Here is a 21,383-nt window from a genome sequence, read left to right as displayed (position 1 = left end):
ATGAACTTTTCTGCTGATTTGTGTCTTTTTTTGAAGCACACCTAAGTTTTTCTCTCAGTTCTTGCTAAGTATCATGTATGGTGATATCCTCAGAGCAGATCAGTAAGTAAGGAGGGGGTAAGTGCTAAGAAGGTCACTATTTACAAAGAGATGATAATATTTGGTGCTACCATAGATTGTCCGTATCATTACTCCTTAAAAAGTACCTTCCTAGTCCTGGAACCTGACAGGGTATGTTCCTTAGATATGACCTAATAGAAGACATTTTGCTGAAAATCTTCTGAGTCAGTAAGGGCTTATATTGTAGCTTTGGGCTGGGCGCCACTTAGCTTGTAAGATTACCCCTTCCACACAGTTTTGAAAGCCATCAGTTTCCTTATCATTCTGTGTCATTCTGCATACATCTGTCTTTCTTCTGCTAGGAGGATTTGCATCCTGCAGAATTGGAGAATTTTTTTTTTTTTTTTTTTGTTGACAGTATATAGACTGTTGCCATTGGGTGCCACTAGATAAGCTACTACAACCATCTGTAACACTGAGGTTGCAGACAGTGCTGCTGCTACAGGAAAGTGACAGTCCACGTGTTAATGTACTGCATGGTTCTTAAAACCATTGTATCTTCATATGTATGGCTTTCTTACCCAATAGCAGCTTGCCCTCCTTTGAAAATTTAAGCATTTAAAATACTGCTACTATTATTTCACTGACAACCCAAGCTGATGATCTAGGAAAAAATATCTAATCTCCTGTCATACATGCAACTCTTTTCTTCCTATACTGAACTCTGACAAAAGTGTACTCAAGAGTAACAGATCTTGCTAACAACTGGCTGTTTGAAGGCACTTGGTCACTGTCCTCCTCAGGGTTCCAGAAGAAATGAAACAACTTTAAGTTACTTTCATACGTAGTGTCACCCCCCCCCCCCCCAACACACACATACAGGATCATAGCTGCTCAGGGTAAGCAAATATTTTAACTGATTTGCAAACTAACTAAATAAATATGGAAGGGGTACCCACCCACTGCCATACCCTCTAATTCAACTACTCTATATTTCCCCCTCTTAATACACCCTTAGTAGACATGGAATTTTTTTAACTACTATAATTATTCCAATCCAGGCCACCATTATTTAATACAATATATATCCCATAGTTAAGCCTGCTTTCTTATTGCTTGGTACTACAACTAATTTTGATTTTACAAAAACATTAACTGAAATATATAAACTTGAAAATTCACCTTACATCTATAGTCAGGAGTTGATTGTTTTTCACAGGCAACAGCTGCAATCTGGGAATCCAGATAACCTGCTATGTTCACTCTCACTCCGCTCTCCTATGCTGCACTCAATTCCCACAGACCCCCATTACTTATGCACTTATACTGGACAGACCCCTCCTGCATCTACTCCAAACCAACCACACCTTGCCACATCATATTCTCCATATTAATTACTCTCCTTCATCCACCCCTACACTCTGCAAAGTACACACCTGTATCGATCCACCTCTGTACTAACCATACAGTCCTTTATAAATCCGTCTCCTATTTATCTCTTATAATTGCCCCACTCGTACTCCATACATTCCCTTTATTCACAAGCACCTATCTCACAAACCACCTTCTGCTCTATCTTTCTAGCCTCTATGCTGTTCTAGCCATACTCTGACTATGTCAGCTCATCATGAAAATCATCCACGTACTCCATCTCACATTTTTAATAATTATTGCCTACTTAATTTCCTGTTACCACCCTCTGCACCAACACCTAACCCATTTCTCCATCACTTCCTCGCTAATTCACACTGCCACCACAATATATATTAAGCACAATCTGCTCCTCCACCTTTTCACTTTAACCAACAAATACCCCAAATGCATAAGGAAGTTGTGGTGGCTTTTCAACCATCACTTTACCCCAAAAAAGATACGGTTAAGTGATGATGTGCACCCAAACTCAGGCCCAACAAACTTCCATTTAAGCCTACTCACTCATTTCAATGGGTCTCCTTATTTTAAAAACTAACCTGAGAAGTATATACAATAAAATTCCTGTGATATATGCTGGATAGCTCTTCTATTACTTTACAGTCTGATAGCCACAGAAACATGGCTAAAACTAATAACTCATAATGAGGAAGTGGTCCCAGAGGAAGTGATAGAATAAAAAGGAAAGCAGGTGGTGTAGCCATAATATATTAAACAAAATCTTAATCTGACTACTCATCCACTCACCTCCTCTTACAATTTGCAGTGCTGAAATTTTGATGACCACCCTCAAAACCAACAGACAGGAAAATATAACCCTTGTACGAGTATATATCCCTCTCCAGGAACAACTATGATGCCTTGAAGAAATACTTTCTCGGGTGTCCTACAATATCAGTCATGAATCCATAAAGCTAGGTGACTTCAATATTGACTGGTCATCCCTCCAACAGAACTTGCCCACAAATAACATTAACCTTTGTGGTTTCTCCCAACTTATAAATAATCCAACAAGACACAACAAAAATAGTGATACACAAAGTACAGTTGACTGGATTCCTACTAATAACCCTACCAACATTGCCTCTGTAGGTGTCCTGCCTGACAATTTCAATAACCACCTTCCCACATATGCAGTCAGGAAACATATAGCTACTCCTAGAACCCAGCGCGACAGTCCAATATACAACATATTGAACTCTAACAAAAACGCTTTCAAAGCTCAACTACAGCTGGTAAACTGGACTCAGCTAAGAAAACTGCAACCTGATGAAGATGAATCTCTGTTTAGTAACATATTTCTTAATATACTCAACAAACATTACCCTGTTATAAACAAAAGGGTCAAATTCAGCCCTGCTTCCTGACTTAATAGAGAAATAAATATGCTAGTGAAAGTAAAAGATAATTGGCTAGTCTGCAAAAAAAAAATAGTGACACCAACCCCAGAAATACAGACAATAAAGAAATCAAGCCAAAACCTTAATTGAATCTGACAAAAGTAGTTCTGTACTAGCCCAGAGACTAACAAACCCAAAAATGTTCTGGTCATCAGTAAATAAATCGATCCACTGTGACTATACTACCCAACCTACTCCAACAATTAATAACCTCTGGTGCTATAGCTAGCCAAGTCAATATATATTTTGTCCAGTCAGTAGCATTCCTCCTGAAAGACAAAACACAAACCAACAACTTAAAGAAGAAACTTATTTCTCTCCCTCTAAAATCTCTCTCTCTCCAACCCACTCCAACCTCCTAAATCAAAATACGCCTCCTACAACTAAAGCCAACAGCACTGGTCCCTGACAGCATCTCAGCTGAATGCATCAGAATTGCAGCTGACACCCTAGCCTACCCTACGTGCATCTTAATCAACCACTCCATTGCAGAAGGCTATATTCTGGAAGGCATCCTATATCTTGCCACTACATAAAGGTGGCAAGTCTACCGACTTTACTGACTATCATCCTATTGCTATCCTATCCTCTCTAGCCAAGATCATCGAAAAATCCATTCATCATCAACTCATTAACTCCGTACTTAATAATAAACTTCTCTTCCCCACCCAGCATGGCTTTTACCCACACCACAGCACTGTCTCTGCACTCCTCAACTTCTCCACATCCATTTACACATACAGAAATACTGATAACCCGATATCTGCTCTTCTCTTGATCTATTCAAGGCCTTTGATACAGTATCTCACCCTAAACTAATCCAAAGACTAAAAAATCTTGGCCTAGACTCTTCTTCCCTTGCATGGTGCAACAACTATTGAATTAATAGGTAACAGGTCATCAAATGGCAAAATGAAATATCATAATTTCTTCCTGTAACTATTGGCGTCCCCCAAGGATCCATTATAGGCCCCTCATATTTAGCATCTTCATCACTGACCTACATAAAGCAGCAAACAGTGCTACCATTATACAGTACACAGACAACTTCACACAGATATGATCTGCAAAGACCCTAAAAAACTGCAACAAATAACCCACGGAATCCTTACACAAGTTTGAAACATGGCTCTTCAACTCTCAACTCCTATTAACCTCCCCAAAAAACGAATCCAGTCCCAATTCCCTATAACTTCTGTTAATAACACTAAAATAGAAATAGTTCCACATGCCAAGTTTGTGATAGCAATTATTTATGAAAATGGGAAATCTGACATTCACACAGAAATAGTAGTCCAAAAACACAACAAAAACTTGGGAGGCTGTATAGAATTAAGTCCTACCTGACTGATGTTGCAAAAAAAAAAAACAAATTGCTTCTACCTACTTACTTCCAGCCATTCTCTATTGAGCTCAAAATCCTCATCAACCTGCAATCTTCGCAATTTCACTTACTTGACCAAAGTTATCACAAAGTAACAAAATTTGCTGCTAACCTGCCCCACAGCTCTCATCACTGCTCAGCCCTAGAACTACTCCACTGGACAGAGCTCTCAGACCATCTTGCCGTCTCTCAACTTGTTATCACTACTCATACCGTTATTTACTCCCCAGAAAAAATGCCTACACCTAGCCCATCTTATCCAAAAGTATACACCCAGTAGATGAATTCACTCAGAGGACAAACACCTACTCCAGGTAACCCGATTCAACAACTTAGCAGGTGATTCACTACTCTCCTGTCATATATATCAAAACTCTGGAACTCGCTTCCACTCTGAATAAGACATCAGCAAAATTAAACCTTTTAAAAATCAACTCAAACAACACATGATGGGAGAGCTGGTTCTGCTGTTGCTCTTTCCTTGGTTAATATATTCAGCCTCTGCTTTACTCTACCTAACCTTGCCTTCCTCTCCTCTATCCCTTCCCTGCCTTCTCTACTTGTACTCTTCCTCACTTTTTTACCACCCAACCTCCTGTTTCACTGTGCTGTCACCTCCTGTCTTAGTCTGATGTTCCCTGAGTCACTCCGCCTTGGCTGCCTTCACTGCTTTTTAACTAAATTAAACCAAATGGAATTAAAAGACTATCATTCTATTTATTTTTAATGTCTCTGTTAAACTGGCTCTTTAAATTCAATGTATGTATCATTTTTGTCAAGAATGCATCTTATGATTTGTATGGTTTCATCTTGCTCAAGAATGTATCTTATACTTTGTACTGTTTTCTTATCTTCAGCTTTTTTCCCCAGGCCTCCTCTCGAAAGTGTTTTTTGCCCACCTGGACCATTCTGGTAAACAAATGGAAATAAATAAAAAAAAAAAAAATAATAATAATAAAAATTTCATACCACAAATTTTGTTGCTGTCTCATTGGTACAGTAAGCAGTATCTTGTACTTAAAGATGGCGCACTGCCAAGAAAGTCCAAGAGCAAAAACACAGTCAGAGTAAAGACGGGTGCATGAAACTATTCAGCCATTTATTGAAATGGGATATGAAGAAGAAATGTTAGTTAAAGTTAAAAATGATGTGCTTGAAAATAGAGATTCGTTGGCTAGATCCTTTTTCAATGACATGCCCAGTGAGATTACTAGGGTGAAAAATATGACTCAACAGGGTATTGTTCGCTACGTTACTACGTATAGTATATGTACCCCTGGTATTAAGAAAGTGGTATCTGATAATTGGGCAATTCTTAGGACTTTACCTGATCTTAGTTAAATTATCAATGAGAGACCATCATTTACCTATCAAAACTGTACGAATTTCAGGAGCAGGTTATGTTATAAGGATATGAAGGAAGACATTGATAGAAACAGAACAATGAAATTGGGCACTTTTATGTGCTTCAGTTGTTGCTGTTGCTCTTTTATAAGAAAAAGTAATAGTTTTAAACATCCCATAACAGGTACCACCTTTACTTTTAGATGTTATACCACTTGCAACAGTTGTAATATTATTTATCTTGTACAAGGTTTTATGTTGGTAAATCATCTCGACGCCTAAAAAATAGAATTATTGAACATAAGTCTGACATTAGACGAGGAGTTATGAGTAATTCTTTTGCAAAACATATAATAGAAAACACCGCACACAATTTTAAATTCAGGGTTATTGAACTTTTAGTGAAATCAATGAGAAGGGGTGATGCAAACACTAAGTTTAAAAACAAAGAACTCAATTGGATTTTACGTCTGCGAGCAGATCATATACCTGGTATAAATCAAGCTGTTTCTATTAAGCCTGTGCTTAAGGCAAAGCGAGCTGTTTTATAAAAAGAACATCTTTTATGATTATTGTTTTCTATGGCTATTTGACATGAACTATATAGCTTTGTCATAGATATTTGTTTTTGTATATACATGGTGATTTTACATGATATGACTAAATGTTTGACTTGTATTTTATTCTGTTTTCATTGGCTGTGTAATTAACTTTTGTGGCTTAAAAGGTGTGTTATTTGATTTGTGTATCGTCAGCAATGAGGAAGGGTATTTTATACCTGAAAGTTTTGCATTTCTGATATTAAAATTATTTCATGTTTTACGCTAGTGTCAGTGGTTTATTCTTGGCATTGCTAAGAAAAGCAAGGTAATGTTTACCCTTGTTAAACCAAAACTGTAACATAAGTTATTTCCCCCTACATTTTATGACTTGATGTTTAGCAGTGGCCTACTTCAAATTAACCTAAAAGATAAGTAAAATGTATTGAGTGACTTGGTGTATACAGACCATAGCAGTGTGTTTTGTACAAATTCTTTGCAATGTATATCAAGTTGTGGTGTATTAAATAGTTACAAAGACCAAAACCAGAGTGGAGTGCTGTCAGAAATGCAAAGTACTAGTTTCTCTCTTGCCTTGTAACTGTTGAACAGTTTATCCAGTACAAGGCAAAATTAGAGACTAGCAATTTTTGGTTCAGAATATTTATCAGCCATTTTCTTGTCATGTAAATAGAAAATGTGCAGTTAATCAAGTATACTAAACACGTTACTTTTAGTTTCCATAGTAACTTGAAGGTATTGCTAATACTGTGTTTGTCTTGCTTTTGTGTTTTACAGCAAATTTTCGCAGAAAACCTTCTGTAATAATGGTGGATGAATTACTGTCAGCTTATCCCCACCAACTTTCCTTTTCTGAGGCTGGATTAAGAATCATGATAACTAGCCACTTTACACCTAGGACTCGTCTGTCGATGGCCAGTCGCATGCTCATCAATGAGGTAAAATAGATTTCAGGAGACACGATACCCGATTTGCAGTCTGCAGTAACATGAAGTGACAAATTAATTGAATTTTTCTGGATTGTATACTTTGAGCAAGGTTTATTAGATGTTTCACAGAGTGAAAGTGGAAGCATTCTAGTTATGGGAAAAAAAAAAAAAAAGACATGACTGTGCCTTTTTAGACTGTGTGCTTTGAAAGACCACTTTAACTGGTACTATTACTTACCATAAGCATGTTGGTTCTACTTCACCTCACCTATACATTCTGAAACTTTTGTGTGATTTTTTCTATAAGGCAAGTAATATCTGAGTTAGTGATAGAACATTTGTCTAAAAAGTGTCAATTCAGAAAATTTCACACAATTTCCATTTTTGGGTCAACTTCCGTCATTAGTGTGAGAGTGTCAGAACTATATGACCATAATATAAAGACAGAGGTTAATTACTCATGCCCGTAGTTTAAATACATATATAATTAGCCTTCCTCCATGGCTTTTTCCTGCTGTCAGTCATCTAGACACCTCTCATGTGATAAATTGTAGTCGTGCCTTTGTGCATGGTTCATGTTATGTAGATATTGTAATCAAACTGTTTCTTCTAGCATGATTTTTCTATCCTTATCATTTATTGCTTTGTATCATTACCAGGCAGTTTCCAACCTTTTCTTGAGTAGGATATGTATAAAATAGTGCAGGGACTATGCCACAATTTGTTAAGTATGAACTGTGCAACAATCCCCCCCCCCATAACTACACTACCTTCTTGTAATCACTGCACTAAATAGGTTCATAGGTTCATAGGTAGGTACTAGGCTATCTGCCTGAAGGCATTTATAAGACTAGCCGGAATGTGTTGGCTTTTGCCGCCCCCTTAGATTAGTTCCCTGTGCCTCTGTCCAGCAGAGCCATTGAAGTCATCAATGGGGTAAACTTTCTGTTTCCCATCCACTCGTCAAGGTTTCTCTTGAAGAGGGTTAGCGAGGAGCTCTGTCTAATGTAGATTGGAATCTTGTTCCAGAGCATGGGAAGTCTCTGGGACAGGAATCTATCCCTCCAGCACGGCCTATTTATTGTTGTGGTGAGGTTTAGATCCCTGGAGTGTGTGGCTCGAGGGGATATGGTTTTCTTTAGGTGGAGCATGTCCATCAATTTTGGGTTGGACATGGCCTTGCATGTCAGGCAGAGATCACCTCTGAGTAGGCGGTATGCAACCGAGTACAGCTGGAGTTTCTTCAGTCGAGCTGCATAGGGCATCTGCTTGAGGCCAGTGATCCTCTTGGTGAGGAACTTCTGTGGTCTTTCCAGTTGTTGCAGGTGTCCTGTAAGGTACATCCGAAATGGGGCATTGTACTCTATTATGGGTCTGATGAGTGATGCGTAGGGGGGCCCAATGACCTCTTTCAATCTGGATGCAAACTCTTTTATGATTAGGTGGGCCACATAGAAGGATTTTCTAACCACTTTGGCAATGTGATTATCAAAGGAGAGGTTACTATCTACTTGGGTCCCCCGATCCCTTATTACATCTTCCGTATTTAGGGGGCTACCACCTATGTGGTAGTTTGTGGGTACTTTGTTTTTTCCAAAGGGGATGACTATGTACTTTCTGGCATTTAGCTTGAGACCATGGTTTTGACACCAGATATCTGTCTCAGTGAGACCCTTTTGGAGGATCTGTGTCAGCCGGAGAGTCAATTATAGCCCCTAGTTTGCAGTCATCTGTGAACTTGGTCAGCCATAGTCCTCTTGTGCTTGCCTGTACCTCTGAGAAGTATATGCCGAACAGGAGGGGTCCTAGGACTGAGCCCTGGGGAATGCCACTTGTAACTGGTTTAGAGTCAGACCTAGCTCCTGCAACTCTTACCATGTGGGTTCTGTCTGTGAGCCAGTTGGCAACCCATCTTATGATGTAGGGGTTTATGTTCAGGCTGGTGAGCTTGTCTACAATACCTGAGTGGGGAATGGTGACTAAGGCCTTTGCAAGGTCTAGGAAGGCTGTGTAGACCACCTTTCCCTCATCTATAGCCTTGGCAACTGTCTCAAAGAAGTCCACCAGGTTTAGGAGGCATGATCTGCCCTTAAAGCCGAACTAGGTAGGGTCCAGTGTTTGGCGGTTTCCTATGTCTCTGTTAATGAGATCCATGATGATGCGCTTCATAGCTTTGCAGACCAAGCTAGTCAGGCTTATAGGGTGATAGTTCCCGGGGTCCATTGTGGCTCCACCTTTGTGCGCCGGAATAACCGTTGCTGTGCGCCACTCTGTGGGCATGTAGCCTGTGGAGAGGCTGAGTTTAAACAACGTGTTTAGGTGAGGGGTTAGTTCATCTTTGAGCTTGTGTAGGACGCAGCCTGGGACACCGTCCGGTCCCATTGATGCTGTGTTTTTGGCTTTGGAGAGGGCTGTTTTAACCTGAGTGTCTGTGATTTCAGGGCCACTACATTCTTCTGGTATAGCTATGGGCCCTTTTGGGGTGAGAGAGGGGTGAAGTTTCCACTGAACCTGTCTGCCAGGATGTTGGCTATATCGGTCAGTTCAGTGTATTTTGTGCCATTCGGCACTAACTCCGAGCAGATCTGAGAATTGCCAGTTAGATTCTTGACATAGCTAAAGAATGTCTTGCGGTTATCTTTGGAGTCCATGGCAGTTTTTCTTTCAAAGCTAGCCTTGGATGATTTTATGAGGGAACGTAGTTTCTTGCTGATACTGATCAGGGATGTCTTCCTTTCTTGGGATTTGACTCTTTTCTGTACTAGTTTCCTTTTCTTGGAGGAGTGAGTCTTGGTTTTGTTTGGGATAGCACTATCGGGATAGCACTATCCATGCATTCTTGTAGGTGCCCGTAGAGTGCATTAGTAAAGGATTTTGCAGCTTGGACAGTGTTATCCTTTAGCATGGGGGCTTTGAAACTTCCCACCTCGGTCTTAAGTAATGTGAAGTTTGCTTTTGAAAAGTTTTTCACGGTAGTTTCTTTGACGGGGGTGGGGTGGGGGGTGGGGATGGAATGTGGATATCCACAGTGATTAGTTTATGGTCAGATCTAATCAGCGAGGGGTTGACCTCCGGTGTGGAACACTGGTCGCCCATGTTGGTGATGACCAGGTCCAATATGTTGTCACCTCTGTTGGGGGTGTTAACCAGTTGATCCAGGGCGTTTGAGTTTATAAATTCTAGGAAAAGTTGGGCCAGGGAGTTTGTACTTGAGTAGTTCTCCCAGTTATTGTTTGGATAATTGAAATCACCCAATATCAGGGTGTTTGGTAGGACCTTTATGTTTCCCAGTGTTTCCAGGAATGCAGAGTGGGGGTCCTGGGACATGGTCGGTGATCTGTAGCAAGCTATAATTTGAATAGCAGTTTTGCCCATTGTTAGTTGACGTGGATGATCTCTGAAGCATTGTGCTATGCCACTAACCTGGAGGTGTGGGTATCCTTGATGAATATGGATACTCCCCCACCTTTTGTATTTCGGACCGGGTTTTGTGGCTGAAATGTATGGTATGAGTTGTAGCTTGGTAGTGCTGGGGTGCTCTCTGGAGCCTTAAACCAGGTTTCTGTTACTGCACATATATTGATTTTCTCCATATTGAGGAGTGACTCGAGTGCGTGCATTTTGAGGTTTAGACTTCTGGCAATGAGCAACATTACTCTCAGTTTTTTGTTACATGTGCTATTTACGGCAGTGGGTTTGTCTTTTGAGCATTGCCTAAAAAAGGCACTATGGGAGTGGCAAGAGCCTTGGCCAGTATTCGAAAGCCTAACGGTGACAGGTGCAAGCCGTCTCTAACAAAGCAGTGTGGCTTGTTGAGCATGTCATCCCAGGCTGACAGACACTGGATCCCCTTTGAATGACACCAGAAGCTTAGCCAATTGTTGAAATTGATATTTTTTTCTTTATACCGTGGTATAATTCTTGGTGAGGGCAGGATGCTACTCAGGATCAGGGTCATACCAGCCTGGGCTATGTGATCAGAGAGCTCCTCCATGCCTCTTTTCATGTAGTCCAGGGAAGTACGGCTCAGGTCATTCACACCAACATGGACAATGACAGAGTCATATTTGTACTTGTTCTGGAGTGACCTGAGTGCTTGTGTTATGTGGAGGATCCTGGCACCCGACAGGTAACTAACAGTAACCTTCTCCTTGTTCAGCCTAGTGAGTGGGACATCAGTGTGCCTGACTATAGACTCACCTATTACTAGTGTGTTGTGTATGTTATTTTGCCTTAAGGGCTGCGATTGTGTTGCATACTGGTTTTGTGAAGTATGTGTTTCATGGTTTGTGTTGGGGGGTGGAGGTTGCTTGGATGTCTGCTTTGGAGGTCTCTGTTGCTTTTGCAGATTTTTACTTAGAGCCTCCGAGTATGTTTTTGTGTATTTATGTGTGTTTTTTGCCAGTGCTGGTTTCATAGGTCTATGTGAGACTGGTGGTGTGATGCAAGTAATTCCCTTCTCCTCTTGACTGCCTGGTCCAGTCTTGGGTTGAGAGAGGTTAGCCTCCAGTTTGGCTGTATAATTGCATCTGATATTGTTAATCCTCATTCATTCCTTACGTATGAGTATGCCATTTTCCAAGCTCGCGTCAGCTTCAAACTCTCGAGCTAAACTCTCACCTACAATCCCCCTCTCCTTGTTACCTCAGATTTTGTTTGCCGCGTTGCCATTCCGTCATGTCAAGCTGCTTCTCTTGAGCTAAATACAGTTATTTGTTGTTTATTAGTCATTTATATTACTTTTATGTCAGAAAAGTTTCTATTTCATTGTCTCTTATGCTATCGCATCTAGCGACCATATTTTCTTCAGGTTTTTCTTCTCTTTCTTTACCTTTTTACCACAAGGTATTCTCCCCTTACCGTCGTTGATAATCTTGATAATCTTTCCCTTTTTCATACCTTCGGGTATTCTTTATTACCATTGCTGGTACCTTTTTCTACTATCTAACTTGCTATACGGGGACTGGAGACCAATTTTGGATCTCAGTGTATTGAACAAGTTTGTGAGAGTATAAAAATTTCGGATGGTCACAATACAGTCTATCCTCCCGCTTTTGGAAAAAGACGATTGGATGTAATTTTCCCAGGGAAAAAATTTGCTGTTCCGACAAACATACACACAACTCAAGCATACCAAAATAAATAATCCACACACATACACTTCACAAAACCCTACACTAAACTAGACATACACCACTAGCTACCCACTTACCTTAACCCAACCCTAACCCTAAGGTCCCTAACTATCGCACACTCACTTTACCCGCTCCCTAACCCTAACACCTACCCCACCCTAACCCTCACGTCCACACAATCGCACATTTACTTGACCCGCGCCCTAACTCTAACTCACCTAATCCACGCCCAATCGCACACTCACCTTCATTCGCACACTTACCTTAACCCGGTCCGTAACCTTTGCTCCACAGTTGAGGAAATACCGAAGCTGCAGAAACAGCCTACTGAATACTTTCCCTGGGAAAGTATTCGGTGTTCTGCAGCTTTGCTATTTCAAGTGTTCGCTCTACTGGGTTCGATATTATAACATTCAAAGTTTTTGAACTTCGATGTTATAATATAGACCCAATAGACTTGGTGATCACTGCCCTTTCTTCTCTGCGTAGTCCCTTAAAAGTACACCCCCCCTCAGCTTGTGCTGTCCACATCCATTTCTGAATTGTCATCACGTAAGCTATGTTCTAAACTCCAGGATGTAGATTGGAGTTCCTTCTGCAGCTGTGATAACCATACATTCATTAACGTCATAGCACCAACACATAACAAATTATATCAGTCAAAAACTTAGACATCAAGGCAAATTAACTCCATGGCTTGCTAAACTTATTCAACAACATATAAAGCTTACAGACAATATGGAAAAGTGACCTCAGTAATGCAGATAAATGTTCTAAATCCATCCATTCACAACGCCTTTTTCCATTTTTGAACATGGGGTCAGGTGTCACTTCAGCAGTGGCAATCATCTAGAGCCACTGTTTACACTGCTGGCTGGCTCTACCTCTCACTGCTGTTCTTCTACACCACATACTTACATGCACATTCACACCTATGGCCAAATTAGAGTATTCAATTCACCTACTGCATGTCTTTAGAATGTGGGAGGAAACTGGACCATCTGGAGGAAACCCACATAAACAGAGGGAGGACATACAGATTCCACACAGAAGGCACCCCAGATGAGAATCGAATTGGAGACCTTCTTGTTGTGAGGCAACAATGCTGTCCACTGTACCACTGCCCTTTTTTATGAATACTAAAAACTGAAATTGAAACTAGAAACTCTACTAATTAGGCCAAGGATGACTTATAGAAATGTGCAAGCTTGGAAAGCAATTAAAAATCTTGGCTCCACACAGATTTTCCCTAAAGACAGCAATTACCATAATCTTAATCCTTCTTTAACTGTATACCTGAAAGACATCATATCTAATCCTTCGCTTACCACTGCTTGCAGATTCAGTAATCCAGCAAGTATCCATCCTGCCTGCTGTTTTACAAAATATTCCATTTTTATTTTGAAACTGTGGTCAAATCAAATGTTGAAAAACATCTTGAGACAATTAAAATTTCTCTAGTCACTCTAATATGCTAAGATTACGTAGTACCATACTTACCAAAGCAGTCACTTTCCTGTATATTTTAGCTCTCACCACTAATGTCCTGCTTTGTAGTTGTACCAATGCTACCATTATACCGCTGGCTAAGAGCTCTGGCCTGTCCACTGGGAGTGCATACCATCTAGTTGTTAATCTCTGTCTGCTAACTAAAAACATAGAGAAAATTATCTATAAACAGATAAACCATATAACTTAGGCTAGTATAGCAATGATCATTCGACTGTCTACTGTTGCAGTAAGTTTACTTACACAACTGTGCTTTCTCTGTAACTGACACCTCTTCCTCATTAACTTCAGCACTCTGACTGCCATCTACAGTTTGACAGACCATATTTTTTTCAAAAATGGAGCAAGTCTTTCCTAAACATCAAAAAGGCCTTTGATTTAGTGGACCACTTTACACTACTTCATAAATTAGCTAATATTGAGTTCTCTAGTAGTGCTTCCTGATTTATCTGCTCCATTTTTGTTTTCTGTTTTGAGAAATCTGCTTGGCCTGGTGTTTTTTTTTTCTATGTGACAGATAGACACTTAAATTACCCAGGCTATGCATTTCACATGTTTTTTTTTCCATCGGTTAATTTGTTTCTTCAGTGATACATAAAGACACAGAGAATATATGTGGCCTTGTCTTTTCAAAATCTCAAGGCCTGCAAAATCTACAAACACAGTTGTTGACTCCCTTCTGGTTATTTTTTTCCACCCACTGTCACATTCCTGATCTCCTTTTTTAACACAGTGATTTTTAAACTGCCTGCCCCTACTGTAAATTGAGCTTTATAAGCTCCACCCTTTCTGTAGTGCTGTTTATATCTTGGATTATTTGTTTGCCTTTCTTTGTGCTTAATTTGAAAAAATTGCATTTTGCTTCTCACCTCTCATTGTCTTTTCTACTGATTTACTTGCTCTGAATTCGTTATCTAGCTAGCTGTTGGATAAAGTAGTGTATTTTACACTCTAGCCAGCTATTTTCTGGGTTTTAACATCAAGAATACAGAGGATTTTCCATCTAGTGGCAGTGGTTGGTAGCCTAATCTGTATAACTTGGGGAAATACACTAGAGATTCTAGCATGTAGTTGTTTTATTGGTTGGAGGTCTTATTCATCAGCTTACCTTGATTTTAGTGCCTTATAAATTCTGCACAATTAACTGTCTCTTGGCTCATTTCTACAAAGCAAAGTACTTTTATTGAATAATCACACTGCTGTTATCTTGAATTACTTATTGCCTTTCTGTAATTTTAAGTTTATTTGTAGTAGCATTTCACTCCACAAACTCTTTTACTATTCCTTTATATTAGGAGGCCTGAGATTATTAATTTAGTGGCAGTATCTAGTCTATCTGAGTGGTAAATCACACAAAAAGGCTGTAAGTGTAGTTGTTTTATTGGCCAGAGGGCTCTGTAATCAGCTTTCTGTATTTCCAGTGCTGGTATAAGTTTGTCAGATTTGCACAAAGTGGCTGGCTGTGCCACTCCCCTGTACAGATGCAAACATCTGGAAACATTGCTTATTCTCATTATGCTGTGAAAGTTTACTGCGCTATTTATTTATGTATGCATTTATTTATTGCACTTCTTTAATGTTGCATTTTCAAACTGCTGTCAGAGCTGCTGTTGTGCACTGAAATACATTGTATCTAGTGTTTATTAGCTTATATTGGCATCTGTTTGTGGTTCCTTAACACTTTGGCTCCAAACCAGTCATTTTACATTAAGACCATCAAAGTCTGCACTCTTGTGGCAGGAGAAGGCTGATTTCACCTGTCTGAGCTGGGAATTACTGGTGGAAATCTCAGTGTGTGCTTACCTGATTAGCCTTAGGGAGATAAAACTTGCTTTTTTCTGATCATATATAAGCCTTGCATTTGCGCAAAGCTGCTCTTCATGGAGCAGTGGTTACTGGTGCCTTGTATATATGCAATCACCAGAAGTTGAGATTTCCCTATAAAAAAACACCTTGGAACTTTACCTCAGTCCCACATAACTCACGGGGCTACTAGTTTGTGTGGTGAGCAGTATTTACGCATTTAGCTAGGACTATTTAGGTCTGCCTTACCTTATTATGGCACCCAGGACTATTGCTTCTCTGAGACCATCTGGTTTGGATGTTGGGAACCATCACTGATTAGGTTACCTGTAGATTAACTCAAATAAGTACCCTTCCCTTGCCTCTCCACTCCTATCCCTTGCAAGTACACACGAGGACCTGCAATCATGGATGGGCACTTTTTTGCTATCTCTGCATCCAACTTGGTGGACATGGGCATCCTGAGGCAATATAATAATTGCCTTATGTACACTGACAACCACTTAATTCTCAAACAGAAAAACACATTATGTGAGAGATGTAGTTACACATTGACACTGGGGGCTAGACTCCCACATACAGACACAAAAAGCAACAAACAGGTTGTCAGTGACTCACATACATCACTCACTGCACCCACAAAAGACCACACACATAGACCCACATATGTGGAGATGCACTCATGAAACTTACCCAAACCTCAAAGGCCTCTCAAAAGAATTCCTCAGAAACTCTGTATGTATACAAATAAGACAATTCCCATAACAACACATAAACCCACATCTCATTGTATCTCAGCTACCAATCCCATAAGGTGAAACACTCAACAACTCAATATTCTGGTAATAGGAGACTCCATTGTGAGACACACTGATGTCCCTCTTACCAGGCTGGATAAGGAGAAAGTTGCAGTCAGTTGCATGTCAAGTGCCAGGATCCATCAGATGATGCAAGCATTCAGATCACTTACCCCTAAGTACCAGTATAACTCAGTCATAGTCCATGTGGACATGAATGACCTGAGACTTACCTCCTTGGACTATATGAAGAGAGATGTTATTGCACTCTCAATATGTATAACAGGCAGGTATGAGCCTAGCATTGAGCAGCATTCTACCATCTCCAAGGATGATGCCTCAATACCGGCAGAAAATGATCGATCTTAACAATTGGCTTAGCTTCTGGTATCATTCCAAAAGGGTCCAATGCTTATCAGCTTGGGAGGACATGGTTGACAGGCCACTAAACCACTGTTGGTGATTCCCTGCTGGGTGAGGAAAGTAAGCCTATATTTTTTTTGTCTGTGACTTACTGATAGAGTTGCTTTCTGATTTACCTGCTGCATTTTGTTTTCTGTTGTAAGAAATTTTCTTGGCCTGGTGTCTTTGTACTATGTGAGAGGTAGACATTTAAATTATTTAAGTTGTACATTTCATGTTTTTTCATTGGTTAAATGTCTCGAGTGATACTTTAATACTCAGCAAATTTCTGGGCCTTTGTCTTTTCCAAAATGATTTCAAACTTGTATAAACTAAAGCACTGTTGGAGATTCCCTGCTAGGATCTGCTTTTTAAACCTAGTGATTTTAACTTGCCCACCCCTAGTGTAAATTAAGCTTAATAAGCTCCTCCCTTTCTACACGGCTTTTGATATACTGAATTACTCATTTGCCTGTTCTTGTGCTTATATTGAAAAAGTGCATTTTGCCTCATCATTGTGTGTTCTGCTAGTTTACTTGCTACAAATTAATTATCTAGCTAGCTGTTGGACAAATTAGTGTATTGTTACACTCTATCAAGCACTTATTTTTACATCAAGAGGTAGCCTGATCTGTTTAGGTTATAGAAACACTTTGATTTCTGCATGTAGTTCTATTTGCTGGAGGGCTTACTAATCAGCTGATCTTGTTTTTAGTGCTTTTATAAATGTACATTTGAGTGGCTCTTTTTTGCGCTGTTTAAAGTAAACTGCTGTATCTGTATCTTTATATTTGTTTGTGGTAGCATTTCACTACGGACACTCCTTTAATGTGGTTTTACCATAGGAGGACTGAGATTATTTATCTAGTGGCAGTAAGTGTTTACCTGGTCTGTCTGAGCTAGGAAGCACACAAAAGGGCTAAGTATTTTTTTGCACTTCTTTTATTTACTGTGACTACACTTTAGCAATTTCAAAAGAAACTCTATGATCTGCCGCTGCTTAAAGTAGTTAATTGCACTGTATTACATTGCGTATTACATTGTATCTGTTAGTTGTAGGGCTGTTGTAGATAGTCTGTGTGGTCTTGTTACACTTGGGCTCCAAACCAGCTATTCCACATTAACAAGGTGTTTTTCTGCACCCTTGTGGCAGAAATATGATGAGATAACCTGTCTAAGTTAGGGATTGCTGGTGAAAGGCTTAGTGTGTCCTTTCCTGATTGATAGTTTGTGTACAACTTATTTCTCTTTGCTCGTATTTAAGCCTTCCTTTTGTGCAGTGTTGCTCTTCACACAAAGATGGTTAGCAGTGCCCTGTACAGATGCTAAAGCCTAGAAGCTCAGTTTTTTCCCTGAACAGCTGTCAGTGAAAGACTTCCAAGCTTTTCTTCTTCTCTAGTAGCAACTCAGTTGCACTCTGAGCAGCACTTCCTTATTGATCATCCTTAGCCTGCACAAAGTATAGGTCCCTCTTGTAGTCTCGGTGCTACAAGCACAGTCCTTTCAAATTAACCCATTCCCTTCCCTAATAAAATATACAGTAAGAGCCTGCTATCATAGATGGGCAGCTTCCCATCATCACTCTGGCCAGCCTGAAAGACATGGGCATCCTGAAGCAATGTAGCAATTGTCTCATGTATATTGGCAGCCACACTTACTCCTGAAACAAAAATATACTTTATGTGAGAGATGTATTCACACTATGAAATCAGAGGCAAGACTTACACATGATGACAGATCAAGTGGCAAACAGGTTGTCAACACACACACAAACACACACACTTCCCACACTAAATAAGGACATGACACACAAACCCACATATGTGGAGGTACTCACTAGTAACTTTCCAAAAGATTAGCGGCCTCCCAAATGGAAACCACGTACACACATAATTGAAAGAACATCCACAACACATAACAACACACACACCACTGTCTCAACAAATAAGCCAATAGGGCATAACACCACAAAGCCTAATGTACATAGGTGACTCCATTGTGAGACACACAGATTCCCCTCACCATGCTAGATAAGTTAGCTGCCTGTCATGTGCCAGGATCCGTCAAGTCACTCAAGCACTCGAGTCACTCAACTACAAGTACCGTGGGGGTGAATGACTTGAGACATACCTCACTGGACTATATGAAGAGAGACATGACTCAGCTCTCAGATTATGTGTCACAGGAAGATATAAGCCTAGCCTTAAGCAGGATTCTACCTTCTCTAAGAATGATGCCACAGTACAAACAAAAAATGATTGACTTTAACAATTGGCTTAGCTTCTGGTGTCATTCCAAGGGGATCCACTATCTATTAGCCTGGGAAGACATGGTCGACAAGCTACTGTGCTTTGACAGAGATGGTCTGCACCTGTTACCTCTAGGCTTTCAAATACTGTCATAGACATTAGCCACTCCTATTGTTCCTTTTTTAGGCAATGTCAAAATAACCAACTCTGAACATAAAATGCTCTCTAGATAAATTTAAGGTACTGCTGCTTAATACTAGGAGTCTAAACAAGAAACTTCTCTGTCTAGAAGCACTCCTTAATTTGGACGACACTGACATCTGTGCAGTCACCAAGACATGGTTCAAAGGTGTGGAAAGAACACCGGCTGTGCAGGGCTACAATGCCTTACAGTCATTTAGACCACAAACTGAGTATGAAAGAACCAAAGGAGGAGGTGTACCCATCTTCATTAAGGATAAGTACACTTCTAGACTGGTCAAACAGTACGACTCTCTTGAGCTACTCCATGTCCAATTAACTATAGGCAAAGCCTCCAACCACATCACAGCTAGTTATAGGTCGCCCACCATGAAACAGATAAAGCATACTGCATACCTGGACTTAATGGAGTTTCTTGCCATACAGCCAAGCACCTTACTAATGGGTGATTTTAATTATCCTACCATCAACTGGGAAACATACATGGGCACAAACATGCTGACTCAGAGGTTCTTGGACTTTGTCAGTGCAAATGCTTTGGAACAGCTAGTCACACACCCACAAGAGGCTCAAGTGTCCTGGACATAGTACTCACTAACATGGGAGAGCATTACACCCCCCCCCCCCCATGTGATGTCCTCTCTGGTTACGATCGCACCATTAATCAGTTTCGCTTGATGTAATTATAAGACCAGATACCCCATCAAGCTCAAAAATGCTTAGGAATTTTTCAAAGACAAATTACTTCCTACTAAATGATGTTATAGGAAGTTTCAAAGCCCCATCGAACACAGATAACATGGACTCCTATACAGAGTTGTACACAAAAGCCCTATATAACCACTTAAGCAGTTGTATAGAATCAGCTGCACCTGACTGGATTACAACCAGGCCTTACTGAAAAAACAAGCCACCCTGGTCGTCCCCTAGTATAAACAAGCTATGCAACAAGAGAAAGAATTTAATATCCAAGAACAAGAGGGAACTGGCTCAGTAGAGGAAGAAATCCCTCTCTAACTTAAAATAAATCACAGATTTTGTCCAGTCCCCCAAAGCTAATTACAAAGTAAAAATAGCCTCCCTAGCTAAGGATAATCACAAAGCATTCATTAACTATGTCTGAAATCTAAAAGGGAATGCCCAGCTATGCACTGGGTTGTGGATGGCACCACCCATACTCAACCAGATGCAATAGCCAACCTACTAGCTGACAGCAAACTTCACCCCCTGTCCCTTCCAGTCATTCCCCCAAAGTATACCTGCCACCATTCCTCAGGCTATTATCTCAGGAGAGCAGGTCATCTCTGCATTCTCCAAGAACAAAAACACAGCATCAGTGAGGACAGACAATATCCCAGGTTGCCTTTTAAACAACTTAAAACATGACCTAGCAGACCCACTTGAATCCCTGTTTAACCACAGCCTGCTAACTGGCTATGTTCCAGTGCAAAGAAGGACAACAACAGTAATCCCACTACACAAAGGGGGACCATCAACCAACCCTGGAAACTATATGCCCATAAGCTTGACTAGCCTCATCTGCAAGGCCATACAAACAATCATTATTGACCTTATTAACAAGGACATAAGTAATCTCCAAACTCTGGAGCCAACCCAGTTTGGATTCGTTAAAGGTAGATCATGCCTGTTAAACATGATTGACTTCTTCGAGAAAGTCACCAAAGCCCTGGACGAGAGAAATACAGTGTATACCACCTATCTTGACCTAGCCTAGGCATTTGACACAATTCCCCACTCAGGTATTATAGAGAAACTCTCCCAATTGGGAAAAATCCTACATTACCAGATGGGTAGCCAACTGGCTCATCAACAGGACACATACTGTCAAAGTGGGTGACTTTATCTCTAGTGAAAGACCAGTCACCACTGGCGTACCACAGGGTTCTGTGCTCGGCCCCTTATTGTTCAGAATTTATTTCTCAGAAGTTTAGGCAAACTTGGGTGGCCTGTGGCTGACCAAGTTTGCTGACAATTGCAATTTGGGAGCAAACACTGAGGCCCCAGAGATGTTAATATACTGCAGGCAGGGTTAATGCAGACAAATGATTGGTGATAAAGCCACAGATTAAAACTAAATTCAGAAAAATGCATTATTATTCCCTTTAAGAAAGCTGACAGTACCCCCCTAACAGTTGACCGAGTGGTTCATGATCTGGTT

The 21,383-nt window shown here is 40.4% G+C and overlaps 1 protein-coding gene across 1 annotated transcript in view; it reads left to right on the top strand.

Moving 5' to 3' along the window:
* Nucleotides 1-21,383, top strand: part of SLC24A3 (solute carrier family 24 member 3) — a 2,031,466-nt gene that overhangs the window by 1,647,540 nt on the left and 362,543 nt on the right. Inside the window, exon 10 of the mRNA XM_044060155.1 lies at nucleotides 6,957-7,117. Within this exon, the coding sequence (XP_043916090.1) occupies nucleotides 6,957-7,117 (161 nt within the window). The remainder of the gene's footprint in view (nucleotides 1-6,956; nucleotides 7,118-21,383) is intronic.

This window comes from Protopterus annectens, chromosome 1.part2, assembly GCF_019279795.1.
Source record: "Protopterus annectens isolate FY-2018-M chromosome 1.part2, PAN1.0, whole genome shotgun sequence".
NCBI classification, from domain to species: domain Eukaryota; kingdom Metazoa; phylum Chordata; order Ceratodontiformes; family Protopteridae; genus Protopterus; species Protopterus annectens.
Note: the sequence above shows the minus strand (reverse complement) of the source record. Positions and strands in the feature narration are given on the sequence as shown.